We start from the raw sequence: 17,500 nt of genomic DNA, 5'->3' as shown, positions 1-17,500 counted from the left end.
TAATCTGTGTTAGGAGATTTAATCTGTGTTAGGGAGGTTTAATCTGTGTTTGGGGAGGTTTAATCTGTGTTAGTGGAGGTTTAATCTGTGTTTGAGGAAGTTTAACAGAAGTGCGGCTGTGGCTCAGCCGGTAGAGCCGGCGTCTAATGATCGCAAAGTCGGCAGCTCGCAGCGGTTCGAATCCCCAGCTGGCGATGTGTCGAAGTGGCCCTGAGCAAGGCACTGAACCCCTAATTGACCCCCTCCAGGGTCGCCTTCAATGGCTCTCACCCCTTGTCTAGACGCCCCCTCTAGAGCATAAATACATTTCGTTCGTACTCTGTGCTCTGTGCAATTACAAACTTTGAATCCCTTTCCCCATAATCTGTGTTTGGGACACTAGCCCGTAGACCTATACTACTAGGTGTAAGGGCAGCTTGACCTCTGACCTTCTTGGGGGCGAAGATCCTCTGCCGGACCTTCTCCAGCAGGTCAGGACCGGCGCTGGCCCACACCTGGCTGAACGCCTCGGCCTTGTCCGGGTCCAGACGGACGCTCTCTAGCTGCTGCTGCAGGGAGGCCGGCTTCACGTTGTGGTACACCGCCTGGAGAGAAGAGAAGAAGAGAGACAGATTCATGTTGTGGTACACCTCCTGGAGAGGAGAGAAGAAGAGAGACAGATTCACATTGCGGTACACTGCCTGGAGATGAGAGAAGAAGAAGAGACAGTTTCACGTTGTGGTACACCGCCTGGAGAGGAGAGAAGAGCACTGCCCCCTTTTCTATTCTAGAATGAAGGAGGCCCCGCCCCTTACCTGTTCTAGAATGAAGGAGGCCCCGCCCCTTACCTGTTCTAGAATGAAGGAGGCCCCGCCCCTTACCTGTTCTAGAATGAAGGAGGCCCCGCCCCTTACCTGTTCTAGAATGAAGGAGGCCCCGCCCCTTACCTGTTCTAGAATGAAGGAGGCCCCGCCCCTTACCTGTTCTAGAATGAAGGAGGCCCCGCCCCTTACCTGTTCTAGAATGAAGGAGGCCCCGCCCCTTTTCTATTCTAGAATGAAGGAGGCCCCGCCCCTTACCTGTTCTAGAATGAAGGAGGCGCCGACCCTTACCTGTTCTAGAATGAACGCTGCCGTCTCCAGCACCAGACTGAGGGCCTGCTTGTCCAATGAGAGCGCTCCCTGCAGTTTAAGCTCCTCCTCCTCACTGAAGGTGCGCTCTCCCTGAAAAAACACACACAAGTCACCATGACGACGGCACTGTAGGAATCACCTGTACAGCAGGGGAGGCTGGTGGCGGTAGAAATCGGAGGACGGGGCTCATTGTAATGCGTGGGATGGAGTGAGCGAGTGGAGGACAGAGGAGAAAGTGCCATACAGAGAAAGCTGAGAGAGCCACTGAGGAAGGGCCATACAGTAATAGTTCAGCAGCCAAGCAACCTCCGTTTATGATACGTCACACACTATGGGAATCACCCCAGTCACTGGAGATCCTTTAAAACAGTTGTTGTGTGTGATCACTCTTTACCCTGTTATTTGCACAACTTGCTGTTTACAATACTACCATTGTACTACCATCTGTACATTACATACTGTACATAGTCTACCTTAACTGTACATGGCTTGTAACTGTATTGCCTATAGGCTACCTCTTACTGTACTTATCCCTCACATTGTCATGTTTTTATAGCATGTTCTTATATCACTATTCACACTTCTGGTTGGATGCTAAACTGCATTTCGTTGTCTGGTACTTGTACTCTGCAATGACAATAACATTGAATCTAATCGAATCTAATTTAATCTAATCCAATCTACATACACAGTACTACCTTTGAGATTTGGTGAGGCTGCATTCTCATTTCATGCACTAATTGTGGAATGCTCTGCCAGTTTACATTAGGGATGCAACCTCAGCAAACATGTTCAAGTCAAGACTAAAAACCCATCTTTTTAATATTGCCTTTAAATTACTAAATGATTAAATATTGATTATATAACGATCGGGGCACTTTGAGCTGCAACGTTTGCAGGAAAAGTGCTACAGGCTACAAATAAAGGTTATTATTATTATGATTATTACCTTCAAATGGAGTTTCTGCACGATCCGGGACAGGAGTCTGGAGAACTTGTTGACGTCTATGGTGTTGATGGAGGCCACGGCATCTTTGATGCTGGGAGGATTCAACAACAATGAATGTTAGCTGAATCAGAATCTGAATCTGAATCAGAATCAGAAGACTTTATTGCCATGACATGTAAACATGTTAGGAATTTGGTTTGGGACAGTGGAGCACGGTTTACAGCAGGACAGGTGCAAGACAGGACAAGACAGTGCAAACCAACATCATAGTTCAGATTCAGATTCAGAATAGTATCTCCGTTTAGAATGATAAGGTTCAGATTCAGATTCAGATTCAGATAACGTTTATTGCCATTATGCTTGACACATATAGGAATTTGCTTTGGCATTACAGAAGGTGCATTTATGCTTTTTTCACATATACATGAACAAAACAAGTACAAATACAAATGCAAAAACAGGACAACACAGGACAGACAGTGCATGGATAGTGCTGTAAATATAAAGTGCAGTGCAGAGTTATTCAAGGTCCAGTGCATGTTGCAGTCAGTGCAAGAGTCATAAATAATATAAATATAAGAAGTGCAAAGATCAAGTGCTGGTGTGTACTGTAGCAATAACGCATAAACAGGCTGAGGGTCGCTATGATCAACATCATAACATTAGCACGTCTACATCTCTACTAGTGACAATACAAGTCTGCTGCCTTATGAAGTTGGAACCAGTGTGTTGAGCGTCTAATCGTGAAGACCCCCGAGATGAAACCCCTCACCTTTGTGTCTCTGTGATGATCGCAGCCATGGCTGTCTGTCTGTCTGTCTGTCTGTCTGGTGGATGATCACACCTGTAGTAGTCTGTGTTTCTGACCTGCTCCCTGGCTGTCTGTCTCACACCACCTGCGCCATGCCCACTTCCGTGTTGTGAGGAGAGGTTGTAGCTGAGACACTCAAAGCTGCGCACCGAAACGCGCTTAATTGAAACGCTCTTTTTACACTTCACAGAAAGAAACATCCGAAGACTAAATCTAAATCATTCGGTATTCGTTAACGATGTTGTTATCGTGTTTAATGATATACCCGTGTGTTTGGGTTTCATGCGCAGAGATATTTGAGAAATACAATGAGCGCATACTGCGCAAAAGCTTCGCTTAATGATTGTCTCAGACAGTCATGTGCCGTCTATCAGCTGACTACGGGGCGGGGACTGGACCAAATGGGTACCACAGTGACTTAAAGGGGTAGTTCAAGCAAAAATTACAAACTCACATTATTTGGTTCCTTACCTTATCAAGGGCATTGGCCACCAAGGGCCACTACTGTACATTTTCAGATATGTTTTATGTGACTGTTGTCCGCAGTCTTCAACATGGCCTCTTTCAATTATCTGTATGTTGTCTGTCAAACTCACAGGACGACAAGATCGATTGTAGTTGGTTCAACAACATGCACTTCGCTGCTGTAACCTACAGAGTACAGTATAGTTGTTTAAAACAATCTGCAGAGTATATTACAGTTGGTTGAAACAATCTGCAGAGTATATTACAGTTGGTTGAAACAATCTGCAGAGTATATTACAGTTGGTTGAAACAATCTGCAGAGTATATTACAGTTGGTTGAAACAATCTGCAGAGTATATTACAGTTGGTTTGATCAACCAAGAGAACCTCTTTGTTAAAAAATGTCATTGTTTTTCCCTGATTGTGTTTTATAATGTTATAGTTTTGCAGTTGTTGTAAATGACCTCGGTCTCAATGGGAGTCCCAGCTAAAATAAAGGTTATATAAACATTCTGTCATACAAGTTAAAAACAGGCTAAACACTAGCCTACTCTCAATAGTTTCCAATCTAATCTAATCTGTCTAACAGTTTGACTGAAAACACAAATAGCAGGCAGACATAAAATGATTCAATACTTTATTAGGTTGCAAAAAGAAGGAAAAAGAAAAACGTTTTCACATGCATCGATTTAAAACCAAGAGAAAATAAATCTGAAAAGACAAGATTGTTTTGTTTAAAATATTTTGTATACAGATAAGACAAAGAAATACAATTTCAGCATTTATAACATCATAAACTTGTATATATAAGAATATTCTGTTCAGTTTGTTTGTCTTCTTACAAACCGCTACTAAGGTATGATCCAATACTGCAGCATCCTACACACACGGGCCACCCCTTAGCTAGGGACGCGGAATGTCATAATAATAAATAAATACTTCATCTTCTCAAACAAGAAAAAACAAGCCACAGAAAAGAAGACATTCATCTCAAAACAGTTAAGTTAAGAGTTTTAAACGCCCCCCCAAAAAAGATTTCACACAGTACCTTCGTGATATTTCAATAAAACCGGATGTGTTTTTTGTTTTTGATTTTGGTAAACAAAGTTGCATCGTAAACATTGGTCGACGCCCAGCAGTGGGGGGTGGGTGGGTGGGTGGGTGAGTGGGTGGGGGTGGGGGTGGGTGGGGTGGGGAGGGGAGGGGGGGTGGGGTGGGGGGGGTTCTCGCCCCTCTATTTGAAGGAGGGGAGGTTTGGCACTTTTATGCTGATGTCTCCAATGTTGATGTTTCGGGGCATTTCTGGGAGGTTCATGTTCTTGACTGCGGAGACGGCTCTGGCAGGCGCGCCCGCGATACCGGCCTACACACAACACAACACACAAACACAGTTAAGAGTCATCAGTGAAACACACACAGACACACACACACACTCTCGGCAGTACATTATACTCTCACACATCAGACACACACATCGGACAGGGACACACAACAACGACGACGACAACGACAACAACGACGACAACAACAACAACAACATCATCATCACACGGCTCTAAACACACAACGACACTAGAACAGAGACAAAATGCCAAGCATCAACATACTACATACTACTCCAAAACAGACTTGTGCAGATGTACATCCAAATGCCTACAGCTTCATACGCACATGCAATCATTTGGTTCATTATGATTTAGGCTTCATCACAACCAGAGCCAATTATGAATCAAATGTGAGAGAGGTTGAGAGAACAATAGTGGTACATTCATTGATCGGAAAGTAATCAATAATATCGAGGGTTTTCTTTTTTCTTTTCTTTTTTAAAGGCGGTAGGCAGCAATCGCTCGGAAAGTAAACCCACCAAACTCTCGAGGACCGGTTAGGTAAGGATACAAAATGCAAGGAGAGAATTGGGTAAAGCAGGAATGGGTTTGGACATGAAGAGGGAATGAAGCTACAGATGTGTTATAGATATGTTATAGATATGTTATAGAATGTTTGTAGACTTTAGAAACCCTTATGTTGGCCGAGCATGTGACTGTGGAATGGCTTCTCCTGGTACGCTAGGTATCACAAACTAAAGCAATATCATATCAATATCAGTCTAGCCTTATTATAATATATATATATATATATAATTTAAAATGTATCCTGTTCCACTAAGAGTTTAATCTTCAAACTACTTTACTTTACTGTGTCCATTTCCTAACGTTTGCAGATTTCAGACAGGTTTAATACACGTAATATATATATATATATATATAATTATAACAACGAGGGAACATCTTCGGCACTGTAATTATGCTCTGAAAGCGCTGTGTGTTGTGAAGCTGTGTGTTGTGAAGCTCACAGCGGATTCAATAACAAGTTGGCACCAGTAACGAGTTTAAGTGCTGCTATACGGCTTCAAAAAAAGGCAATAAGTACAGTAGTTGAATAATTTAAATATACATTAAGGTTTATAGCAAAATCAATTTAATGTTATGTATGGTGTCCGTTATGCCTATGGTATCACCCTATGGCACAGACCATGTGGGGGGGGGGGGGGGCAGGGGAGGCTGGCGGAGGTAGAAATCGGAGGAAGGGCTCATGGCAATTGGCAATGCATGGATGGGACGGAATGAGGAATGGTACCAATCACACATGTTTGATACCATCCCTAATTCCATTGCAAGTGTTACAATGAGCCCGTCCTCCGATTTCTGCCTCCGCCAGCCTCCCCTGGTGTCTGTTGTGCCTGTAGTATAGCCCTATCACACAGATCAGGTGGTGGTGGGGGGGAGGGCTTCTGCAACAGCAGGTCGTCTACTCTGCGTTGGACTGGGGGGTGGGGGGGGGTCCACACTCTAACACGGTGATTCCCAAAGTACTGGTCAATATAACTCTGTACACGTCAATTTAGAAAACACCTGATGAGAATGTGAGATATATGTCATAAATGTACGGTATAGACTAGAAAAAAGACTATAGAACTATAGAAAGAAAAACTAAAATAAGTTAAATTCATGATATCAAATCTGTGATAAAAAAATAAAGAAGTATATTTTATTTCGGATCTTAAAGCCAAGGGGACATTTGAGAATCACCGGGGTTAGAGATCCACCCACAGAATCTTTCACAATCAGACCCAAAAATGAAGACTAAATCTCTTTTTAAAGGACTAATAAATCACAAGGTTTCAAAGGACTAAATCACAGAGTTTTAAAGGACTAATCAAAAGGTTTTTCAAACATCACAATTCGTGCCAACGGATGCGTGCGAGTTGAGATGACATTCATTTGAATAAGCGGCTCAAACACCTCGCAGTATAATCTGCTGTCTCTGGAACCCACAGGAAATGTGGAGGCACAGGATTTGAATTTCAATTCTCTAAGGGGGGCGGCAGGCAGCCTGGAGGTTAGAGAGGCCGGCCAGCAATCGGAAGGTCGCTGGTTCGATCCCCCAAACCCCGGATGTGAGCTGGTGACTGGATGGGTTGCTGGCATCATATCTAAGGTATCCTTGAGCAAGGCACACTGCTCCAGGGGCACCTGTCAGGGGGCTGACCCTGTGCCCAGAGCTCGGTTCTCCCTAGGAGTGTGCTGTGCTGTGCGTTGTGCTGTGTGTGTCTCGCGGTTATGCAAAAAAGACCATTTCCCCCTCGGAGATCAATACAAGTAGATCTTCTTTTTCTAATTGTACACACACAGTCACTTGAAAAGTGTCGTCTTCTTACATGTCACTCACGACGGTCGAGCAGAGTGGCAGTCAGACATACAGACGACCCCACTGTCCTCCACCTCCACTGAGGAGAACCTGGGTCTTACTGACCCTGGATGAAGCCTCACACAGGACCAAACCTAGCATTGGAGAGACAAGCTAGACCAACTAGCTACTTCCTGGTTGTTCCTCGCCAGTTGCCAGGAGGCCTCGGGGTCTGCTCACGTAGGCTACTCCACGCTACACGCTACACTACACCCTAGTGATGCGTGACTATGTAAAGAGAGAACCAGACCGGGGCGCTTGGTGATGTAGCACACTGAGGTGTCAGCGATGTAAGAAGGCTGGTGGGGCTCGTTGTAAAGCATGGAACGGAATGAGGAACGACATCGAACACACCACTCCTCATGCCATGCATTACAACGAGCCCGTCCTCCGACATCCACCTCCACCAGCCTCCCCTGGTCTACCTCCACCAGCCTCCCCTGGTGTTCTACCTCCACCAGCCTCCCCTGGTCTACCTCCACCAGCCTCTCCTGGTCTACCTCCACCAGCCTCTCCTGGTCTACCTCCACCAGCCTCCCCTGGTGTTCTACCTCCACCAGCCTCCCCTGGTGTTCTACCTCCCCCAGCCTCCCCTGGTGTTCTACCTCCCCCAGCCTCCCCTGGTGGTCTACCTCCACCAGCCTCCCCTGGTGTTCTACCTCCACCAGCCTCCCCTGGTGTTCTACCTCCACCAGCCTCCCCTGGTGTTCTACCTCCCCCAGCCTCCCCTGGTGTTCTACCTCCACCAGCCTCCCCTGGTCTACCTCCCCCAGCCTCCCCTGGTGTTCTACCTCCACCAGCCTCCCCTGGTGTTCTACCTCCACCAGCCTCCCCTGGTGTTCTACCTCCCCCAGCCTCCCCTGGTGTTCTACCTCCACCAGCCTCCCCTGGTCTACCTCCACCAGCCTCCCCTGGTGTTCTACCTCCACCAGCCTCCCCTGGTGTTCTACCTCCACCAGCCTCCCCTGGCTGTTCTACCTCCACCAGCCTCCCCTGGTGTTCTACCTCCCCCAGCCTCCCCTGGTGTTCTACCTCCCCCAGCCTCCCCTGGTGTTCTACCTTCACCAGCCTCCCCTGGTCTACCTCCGGTGTTCCCACACAGGTGCTTGTCTTCGCTCACAGCTGCTCCGTCACTGAGCTGTGACTCTGGGAAACCTGCTGGGTTCATCCATGAGTCTCCGACACCACAAACTAGACAAAAAATCTCTCAATGTGTCATCGGTTTATTTTATTTTTCATTTTCCTTGGTTTTTTTCACTCCTCTTCAGGAATGTGTCATCAACAGTCACCTAATGCTTAGAAGCAGCCTGGTGACAGCTGAAAGGCAGGGAAGCAGAGAGCTTAGCGCTGAGAGAGACAGGAGGCGAGAAGGGCGAGAGCATGCTGTGTGTTTTAGCTGGCGCAGCTGGCTAGCTAGCTAGCAGAGCGTTGGAGGCAACCTAGCGAAAAGGTGTGACTTGACATTTTTCAGCACCTGGAACATTGCAACAAGACAAACAGGTATGTGTTATGGAAACAGATAGGATGCCAAACTACACGGGCCTGAGTGCAAAGTCTCATTGTAGCGCCTGGATGGCTAAAGCTAGCCATAGCAATCTACCACTCAAACTGCCTTCTGCAAAGCTACTCTAGTCAGCAACGCTTTTAGACTGGTGCGATATCATCAGACCTGTTTTCTTAATTACATTTCGATGAAGAATAATACATTGTTCAATGAACTACTCCTACAGCTGTTGTGACCGAGCAACGAAAAAAGATAGCGATAGCACACTGATAGCATTTTTGGGTCTGCTGTGAAAGATTTGTTATGTTAGTGACGTTGTTTGGCTATTACGTGGGTCGGCCTATGGAGGACTACGGTAGGTAGGTAGGTAGGTAGGTAGTGTAATCTTGGTAAGGTTACAGTACTTGGGTTGAAATTTGTCAGTACCTGTCTGTGTCTACCTGTCCTGTCTGGGAGACTGAAAGATAAACGTCTGCAAAAAGAGAGAAAAATGGAAAGAACTAGAAAGGGTCAGGAAAAAAGAGGAATGAGGAGGAATGTTGTTAAAGCAGATCAAAGTAATAAATTACAGTTTATATAAATAGAATAGAAATAGTGAGAGAGAGAGGGGGAGACCGATCCTAGACCGCATTGCTGCTTGACGCTGAGGTGATTTCACAACTTCCCCCACGCCTAGGTCACATGACAATGTGAGAGGGAAACAACTCATGCCATCGTCAATTCAAGTACTCTCAGCCGAATCGTAAATGGAGAAGAATCACACGCTGTGGGAAAGATACTGTTGTTTTTCCTGTTTTATTGCTCAATGAATCAAAATGGCCGAAACGTGACCGGAGTCATCGTCGCTGTGGTGGGAGTGGGAAGAGGAGCCTGCGGTCTAGGGTAGGTCTGAGGAAAGGAGAAGGAAGGACAGAGCAGATCTGATGTTTTGTTGAACAGTCAAAGACTCGGCTCTCAGGGGGTCATCTGTCAAGAAGGGTTTTCCGTTCGATCGGCCGTGAAGCGACACAGCTGAGTGTGGTCGTCAGAGCGTATTCATCTGTGTTAGATACGGCCGCAGGTTCAACAGGAAGGTCAGACCCTCTCCACATGTTAGCCACGGATGCAACACTGGTTCAGCACATCAGCCTAGTTAGCAACTAGCTGAACAGCCGGTTGTGAGGAACCCAGAGGGTTCTCACTGTGAGTCACCCGGTATAAATAACTGTAACCTTATGTAATTATGTAATTGCACACTTCATTCGTATAAAAGCCAAGCAAATAAAAAATCTAAATGAATCTGTCTCTTCAAATGAAAACTAGTAGGCCTAGATATGCTGTGTGGCTTCGCTGTATGCTTTAGGGGAGGTAATGGCTTACGATGAATTGTTGGACTTTCTCGGCTAGGGTCACACCTCATAAAAGCTTGTGTGCAATGTGCTTACGGTGATAAATGCGCCTACTTAAAACTTGTGAAAATATAGAATTGAATTATTCTGCCCATTGGCAAATTGCAATGATTCAATGAAATTGTCTCTGGCAGTAACAATGTGTCCCAGCAATAAATGAATGGTCAAATATCTCTAAAAAGCATAAGTTTATGTATATATATATATATGTATATTATGTATATTGGTAAAAGCGACAATAGTGTAGCTGTATGTATGACAACAAAGCGATGCCTAGGCCTAAATATGGACAATGACATTAAATGATCAGCCCCAAGATATCGGCTTCACAGATGTGGAATGATCAGCTCAGGACATCTTTGACTTGAACATCAAATGCTTGTTCATCTAAACGTTCTCCTCTGACACACCACTTTCCCTTCAGCAGCCACTCAACACCACCCACCCCACCCTCCCCCCCTCCCCCCCAAAAAGTCAATAAACATGTCAACAAATATGTCAACAGACACGTCGACAGACCATTTCCACGTCTCTAGAGTGGGATGAGCAGAACAATGTTTCTCATGAGGGTGGGATCCACAGATGCATTGGGGGGAAAATGGGGGAAAATTTTGCCTAGCGTTAGCTTTTCCTGAGAAAGGTCAATAGGTGTCATGTGGTGTTTACGTGTTGGGGGAGCTAGAAGGTGATATAAGGTTCTAGAAGGTGCTAGAGCGTTCTAGAGGGCTCTAGAAGGTGCTAGAATGTTCTAGAGGGTTCTAGAGGGATCTAGAGTCTGACTCAGTGTGGAGAGCGGTGCAGCAGCTGTGGGCCAGAGAAGAGCATGAACACTCAAGAGAGGGGAGCATCACACGGGCACCGAGAGGTCATGCAGGGGTCAGGGGGGTCAGGGGTCAGCATACACACATGCCTGGCCGACACATACAGTACCTGGAGGGAGGGGGAGGTGGGGGGGTGGGGGGGTGTCGCACGGTAAACGGCGAGCGCCACTCTTACCTCAGACTTCTCCATCTTGTTTTGGGCGTCGACCTGCGTGATGATCTCGTTCATGTTCGTCTCCAGCACCATCCCTCCCATCACCATCTCGGCCAGGATGTTATGGACCTGTCAATCATCAAAAGCCAAGGGGAAGTCATATCTGTTATTCTTAAGATTCAATATGTGTCTCTCCTTAAAAGAAAATAAAGAAAATTGATCTTGTTTTTTTAATTCTTTTTTTTTGTGATAGTGATAACTATTTTACGTCCCCGCGTCCAGGCGAACGCGTCGTTTATCACGGCGTGTTTCATCTACCTGGCTGTCAGCGGCGCTGTGTTTCGTCCTTGTTTATTAACCTGTATGAACCCCCGTGTTGTTACACATGAATATCAATGACGACTCGGGACGGAGCGGGGATGAGAAAGACGGAACCTGCAGAGTAATATCCGGCCTCACTGCCAGGGACGGTTAGATATATGGACAGTGAGCTTCCCTGCGACAGCAGCCAGGCCTGAGTGTCACCGCCAGGGAGATCAATTACCTCTCCTGCTAGACGAGACACATGCTAAACTAATAACAGCCCTGGCCAGGCAGGGTCCGCGGGGGGGGGGCCAGACACACGTTCACCGCCTGTTCAGGGACGTTTGAAGTTTTACACTTTTAACTCTTTAACATCCTTGGTAAGAAGGATACATGTTAAGGGAGGTTTTAAGTTTGTTTATAGTTTTAACTCTTAACATCCTTGGTAAGAAGGATACATGTTAAGGGAGGTTTTAAGTTTAGGGTTTTAACTCTTAACATCCTTGGTAAGAAGGATACATGTTAAGGGAGGTTTTAAGTTTGTTTATAGTTTTAACTCTTAACATCCTTGGTAAGAAGGATACATGTGGAGGGACATTTTAAGTTTATAGTTTTAACTCTAACATCCTTGGTAAGAAGGATACATGTTAAGGGAGGTTTTAAGTTTGTTTATAGTTTTAACTCTTAACATCCTTGGTAAGAAGGATACATGTTAAGGGAGGTTTTAAGTGTGTTTATAGTTTTAACTCTTAACATCCTTGGTAAGAAGGATACATGTTGAGGGACATTTTAAGTTTACAGTTTTAACTCTTAACATCCTTGGTATAAAGGATACATGTTAAGGGAGGTTTTAAGTTTGTTTATAGTTTTAACTCTTAACATCCTTGGTAAGAAGGATACATGTTAAGGGAGATTCAGATGCAATGTCTGTCAGTCAGACAATCTGTGACATCACAAAGACTTTAAATTCGCTCTGAGAGCGCCGGAGCGCACACTGGGTTCATGGGTTCTGGGTTCATAAAGGGACCAAGTCATTTGATTGGACTAGAGGCATTCCATGTGTGCCGATCTGATTTCCAGAGCGAATTTACGAACACAGCCTGAATGCCTGTCAGTCACACAACCTGTGACATCACAAAGACTCAGACAGAATGTCTGTCAGTCAGACAAGCTGTGACATCACAAAGACTTAGACAGAATGTCTGTCAATCAGACAACCTGTGACATCACAAAGGCTAAGACAGAATGTCTGACAGTCAGACAACCTGTGACATCACAAAGGCTAAGACAGAATGTCTGACAGTCAGACAAGCTGTGACATCACAAAGGCTAAGACAGAATGTCTGTCAGTCAGGCAAGCTGTGACATCACAAAGGCTAAGACTTTTGAATGTTTGCTACATAGACAACTGACATCAAAATAGGGCATAAATGTGAAATATCCCTTACCTTGTCCACGTGGAAGATTAAGTCGAGTTCACAGACATTCTCGAAGCATTTGTCCAGCGTTTCCACAAATACCTGCAGAGAGATTTTAACACAGACTGAGAATTTAACACCGAACTGTGTAATAATCTACCAGAGTTGCACAAATCATTGTTTAACTCAAGACGTGTACTCAATCACTTCTTCACATAAACCGCCCACAGTGGTTAAGCCTTTCAAATGTCGACGTCTATAAAAAGGTACCAAATGTTCATAGTTCAACAATAAAAATCATAATTCCCGGGGCCTTTACCTGGATGAGATCTAGAATGCCAAGTTCACTCTCTGAGGAGTCGACACAGAACACGAAGTAGAGCGTGGCGTAATGTCTGTAGATGAGCTTGTTCTCAGACCCGCCAATCAACCTGGAAACACAGACAACATCAATCAATCACAGAGCTAATACACAGACAGACACACACATTCAGAGCCTACTTGTTCGAAATGCTGCTGCAAGAGTCCTGACTAAAACGAGGACGTTTGATCACATTTCTCCCATTCTTGGATCACTACACTGGCTCCCTGTATCTCACAGAATAGATTATGCTCCTGGTCTACAAATCACTGAATGTTTTAGGGCCAAAATACATCTCTGACATATTAGTGCCTTAACTGAACCTGCTAGATCCCTAAGATCATCTGAGTCTGGACTTTTAACAGTTCCCAGAGCGAGCACCAAAGGCGGAGAGGCAGCATTCGCTCACGATGCGGCAAAAAATTAGAACAAGCTATCACAAAGCATTAGGTCAGCCACATCGTTTATTACTTTTTTTAAAAATAGGCTGAAGATTGTTATGTTCTGTTCAGCTTTTAATTTACTTTAATTGACTGTCTTTTAAATACTGACAGTTTCGGCTAGGTTTTTAACTGACTGATTTGTTTTTATTTATTGATTTGAAACTTTAACCTTTTAAATTGTTATTTAAAATTGCACTTCTTTTGTTCAGCTTTTAATTTATTGTATTTTAAAAACGGTGACCTATTTTTATTTTTACTTTTTAATTGTTATTTTATTGGACTTTTTAAATATTTTTATGTACAGTAAAGCACTATGAGTTTGCATTCGGTTGTATGAATAATAATAATTTAAAAAATTCTTAGATTTATATAGCGCCTTTCTCAAACCCAAGGACGCTTAAATATATGTGCTAGTATATAAATACATTTGCCTTTGCCTTGAGAACACACCATGGTGATGTCACAAGTCACACGTCTAGAAAGCACTGTCTGCTTCTGCCAATCAGATTAACTGGGTCATGTGTTTCGCGGTGCGTCCAGTCACAGTGCCGATCGACTGAAGGCCCGGCAGAGAGACCTTGACTGACCTTTTTAAAGTCTGATAAAAAACGCGTTGAACACGGCCTTGTCTGATATGCCTCTACAGAAGGCCTTCTCCCACGGGTAAGGTCAGAGAAGGAAAAAACAATGTTTGAACGACATCATATCTGACTGGAGAGACTAAACATGTGTCCTCGCTGTCACAGCCTGGTGAGGACAGCACCAGAACCAGAGATCACTGTTCTGTCTGTCACAGCCTGGTGAGGACAGCACCAGAACCAGAGATCACTGTTCTGTTGGTCAATCTGTCCCGAGCAGGACGGTGTGTGAGTGTGAGTGTGAGTGTGAGTGTGAGTGTGAGTGTGAGTGTGAGTGTGAGTGTGAGTGTGAGTGTGAGTGTGAGTGTGAGTGTGGGTGTGGGTGTGTGTGTGTGTGTGTGTGTGTGTGTGTGTGTGTGTATGGGTGTGTGTGTGTGTGTGTGTGTGTGTGTGTGTGTGTATGTGTGTGTGTGTGTGTGTGTGTGTGTGCGTGTGCGTTTGTGTTTGCATGTGCGTGTGTATGTGTATGTGTGCGTGCGTGTATGTGTATGGGTGTGTGTGTGTGTGTGTGTGTCTGTGCGTGAGTCCCACAAGCCCACACCCGGGCCCTAAGCTTCATGAATGATACATAAACATTAAACTATTCATGATCCAACTGATCGTTCCCCAGCTGGCCCCCCATAGTGATCCTCTGTCGCGGTGACAGTTGGTGTGATGTCGCATCATGACAGGCTGATTCCACCACTGGAACATTCCGCCCGTCGATTACTATTCCGCTCGTGGAAATACGTTTAGAAAACAAACTGCTTTTCCTTTCAATTCTTTCACAAACAGAAGACATTTTCAATGTAATTACCTTTGAAGATTAGAAACGGCGGAATGAAAAAAAACGTGTCGTGTGTGAACAACAAAGGCCTGAGTTGAAAGAGGCTGTTGAAAGAGGAGAATCAAAATGGCCGACGTTGGCCTAATTGCTTACATTCCACCTTCTAGGAAATTACACACGTTCTCGTCCCGCTTCGATACCAGATGAAAGGTTTCTCTGATGATCTGTTGTTCTGTGTCTTCACTCTGTCAGGACACAAACCAAAACAAACACGCACGCAGGTTTATTAACGTTAGCAGCGGAATAGGTCAAACAACAGCTTTTGGCACAGTGCATTTTCGGTTGGAGTTCTTCTTCAAAGCATTTTAGGCGTACACCAATGCTAAATAATTTATTTTTTTAGAATGAATAAAACATTTTCTTTTTTTTAAATGTAGAATGATTTTAAAGATTTATGATTGTAAAAGTTTGATAGCTGAGACCACGTTCGCATAGTCATCCAGACAGATGTTGTTTATTGAGATAATAATAATAATATACACTTTTGAAAAAGACGTCGGCTCATCACAAACTTAAAGAAAGTGAGATCACATTCACCACAAAGCCTACTGTTCAACCCTCCTGTTCAACCCTACTGTTCAACCCTACTGTTCAACCCTACTGTTCAACCCTACTGTTCAACCCTACTGTTCAACCCTCCTGTTCAACCCTCCTGTTCAACCCTCCTGTTCAACCCTCCTGTTCAACCCTCCTGTTCAACCCTCCTGTTCAACCCTCCTGTTCAACCCTACTGTTCAACCCTCCTGTTCAACCCTCCTGTTCAACCCTCCTGTTCAACCCTACTGTTCAACGTGTTCAACCCTACTGTTCAACCCTCCTGTTCAACCCTACTGTTCAACGTGTTCAACCCTACTGTTCAACCCTCCTGTTCAACCCTACTGTTCAACGTGTTCAACCCTCCTGTTCAAACCTACTGTTCAACCCTACTGTTCAACCCTCCTGTTCAACCCTCCTGTTCAACCCTACTGTTCAACCCTACTGTTCAACCCTACTGTTCAACCCTCCTGTTCAAACCTACTGTTCAACCCTCCTGTTCAACCCTACTGTTCAACCCTACTGTTCAACCCTCCTGTTCAACCCTCCTGTTCAACCCTCCTGTTCAACCCTACTGTTCAACCCTACTGTTCAACCCTCCTGTTCAACCCTACTGTTCAACCCTACTGTTCAACCCTCCTGTTCAACCCTCCTGTTCAACCACTCTGTTCAACCCTCCTGTTCAACCCTACTGTTCAACCCTACTGTTCAACCCTCCTGTTCAACCCTCCTGTTCAACCCTCCTGTTCAACCCCTCTGTTCAACCCTCCTGTTCAACCCTACTGTTCAACCCTACTGTTCAACCCTCCTGTTCAACCCTACTGTTCAACCCTACTGTTCAACCCTACTGTTCAACCCTCCTGTTCAACCCTACTTTTCAACCCTCCTGTTCAACCCTACTGTTCAACCCTACTGTTCAACCCTCCTGTTCAGCCCTCCTGTTCAAACCTACTGTTCAACCCTCCTGTTCAACCCTACTGTTCAACCCTCCTGTTCAACCCTCCTGTTCAACCCTACTGTTCAACCCTACTGTTCAACCCTACTGTTCAACCCTCCTGTTCAACCCTCCTGTTCAACCCTCCTGTTCAACCCTCCTGTTCAACCCTCCTGTTCAACCCTCCTGTTCAACCCTCCTGTTCAACCCTACTGCCCTGCCTACTGTTCAACCCTACTGTTCAACCCTCCTGTTCAGCCCTCCTGTTCAACCCTACTGTTCAACCCTCCTGTTCAACCCTACTGTTCAACCCTCCTGTTCAACCCTACTGTTCAACCCTACTGTTCAACCCTCCTGTTCAACCCTACTGTTCAACCCTACTGTTCAACCCTCCTGTTCAACCCTCCTGTTCAACCCTCCCTCCTGTTCAACCCTCCTGTTCACACCTACTGTTCAACCCTCCTGTTCAACCCTCCTGTTCAACCCTCCTGTTCAACCCTCCTGTTCAACCCTCCTGTTCAACCCTACTGTTCAACCCTACTGTTCAACCCTACTGTTCAACCCTCCTGTTCAACCCTCCTGTTCAACCTTACTGTTCAGCCCTCCTGTTCAACCCTACTGTTCAGCCCTCCTGTTCAACCCTACTGTTCAACCCTCCTGTTCAACCCTACTGTTCAGCCCTACTGTTCAGCCCTCCTGTTCAACCCTCCTGTTCAACCCTCCTGTTCAACCCTACTGTTCAACCCTCCTGTTCAACCCTCCTGTTCAACCCTCCTGTTCAACCCTACTGTTCAACCCTCCTGTTCAACCCTCCTGCTCAACCCTCCTGTTCAGCCCTACTGTTCAACCCTACTGTTCAACCCTCCTGTTCCACCCTCCTGTTCAACCCTCCTGTTCAACCCTCCTGTTCAACCCTCCTGTTCAACCCTCCTGTTCAGCCCTCCTGTTCAACCCTACTGTTCAACCCTCCTGTTCAACCCTACTGTTCAACCCTCCTGTTCAACCCTACTGTTCAATCCTCCTGTTCAACCCTACTGTTCAACCCTACTGTTCAATCCTCCTGTTCAACCCTCCTGTTCAACCCTCCTGTTC

At 45.5% G+C, this 17,500-nt stretch overlaps 2 protein-coding genes across 2 annotated transcripts in view; both read right to left on the bottom strand.

The window, feature by feature from the left end:
• commd10 (COMM domain containing 10) overlaps positions 1-2,962 on the bottom strand; it is a gene marked incomplete at its 3' end in the record, with an annotated part of 55,753 nt that extends 52,791 nt beyond the window's left edge. The window contains exons 1-4 of the mRNA XM_080532950.1: positions 2,834-2,962; positions 2,062-2,152; positions 1,092-1,202; positions 429-584 (exon numbers count right to left, since the gene is read on the bottom strand). Coding sequence (XP_080389076.1) covers positions 429-584; positions 1,092-1,202; positions 2,062-2,152; positions 2,834-2,862 — 387 coding nt within the window. The 5' untranslated portion in view covers positions 2,863-2,962. The remainder of the gene's footprint in view (positions 1-428; positions 585-1,091; positions 1,203-2,061; positions 2,153-2,833) is intronic.
• A 1,504-nt stretch (positions 2,963-4,466) lies between these two features.
• ap3s1 (adaptor related protein complex 3 subunit sigma 1) overlaps positions 4,467-17,500 on the bottom strand; it is a 17,355-nt gene continuing 4,321 nt past the window's right edge. The window contains exons 2-6 of the mRNA XM_080530668.1: positions 15,034-15,125; positions 12,992-13,103; positions 12,703-12,774; positions 10,973-11,080; positions 4,467-4,700 (exon numbers count right to left, since the gene is read on the bottom strand). Coding sequence (XP_080386794.1) covers positions 4,572-4,700; positions 10,973-11,080; positions 12,703-12,774; positions 12,992-13,103; positions 15,034-15,125 — 513 coding nt within the window. The 3' untranslated portion in view covers positions 4,467-4,571. The remainder of the gene's footprint in view (positions 4,701-10,972; positions 11,081-12,702; positions 12,775-12,991; positions 13,104-15,033; positions 15,126-17,500) is intronic.

This window comes from Nansenia antarctica (assembly GCF_963989245.1).
Source record: "Nansenia antarctica genome assembly, chromosome: 5".
Lineage (NCBI taxonomy): Eukaryota > Metazoa > Chordata > Actinopteri > Argentiniformes > Microstomatidae > Nansenia > Nansenia antarctica.
The sequence above is the reverse complement of the archived record's forward strand: the minus strand, read 5'-3'. Positions and strand labels throughout refer to the sequence as shown.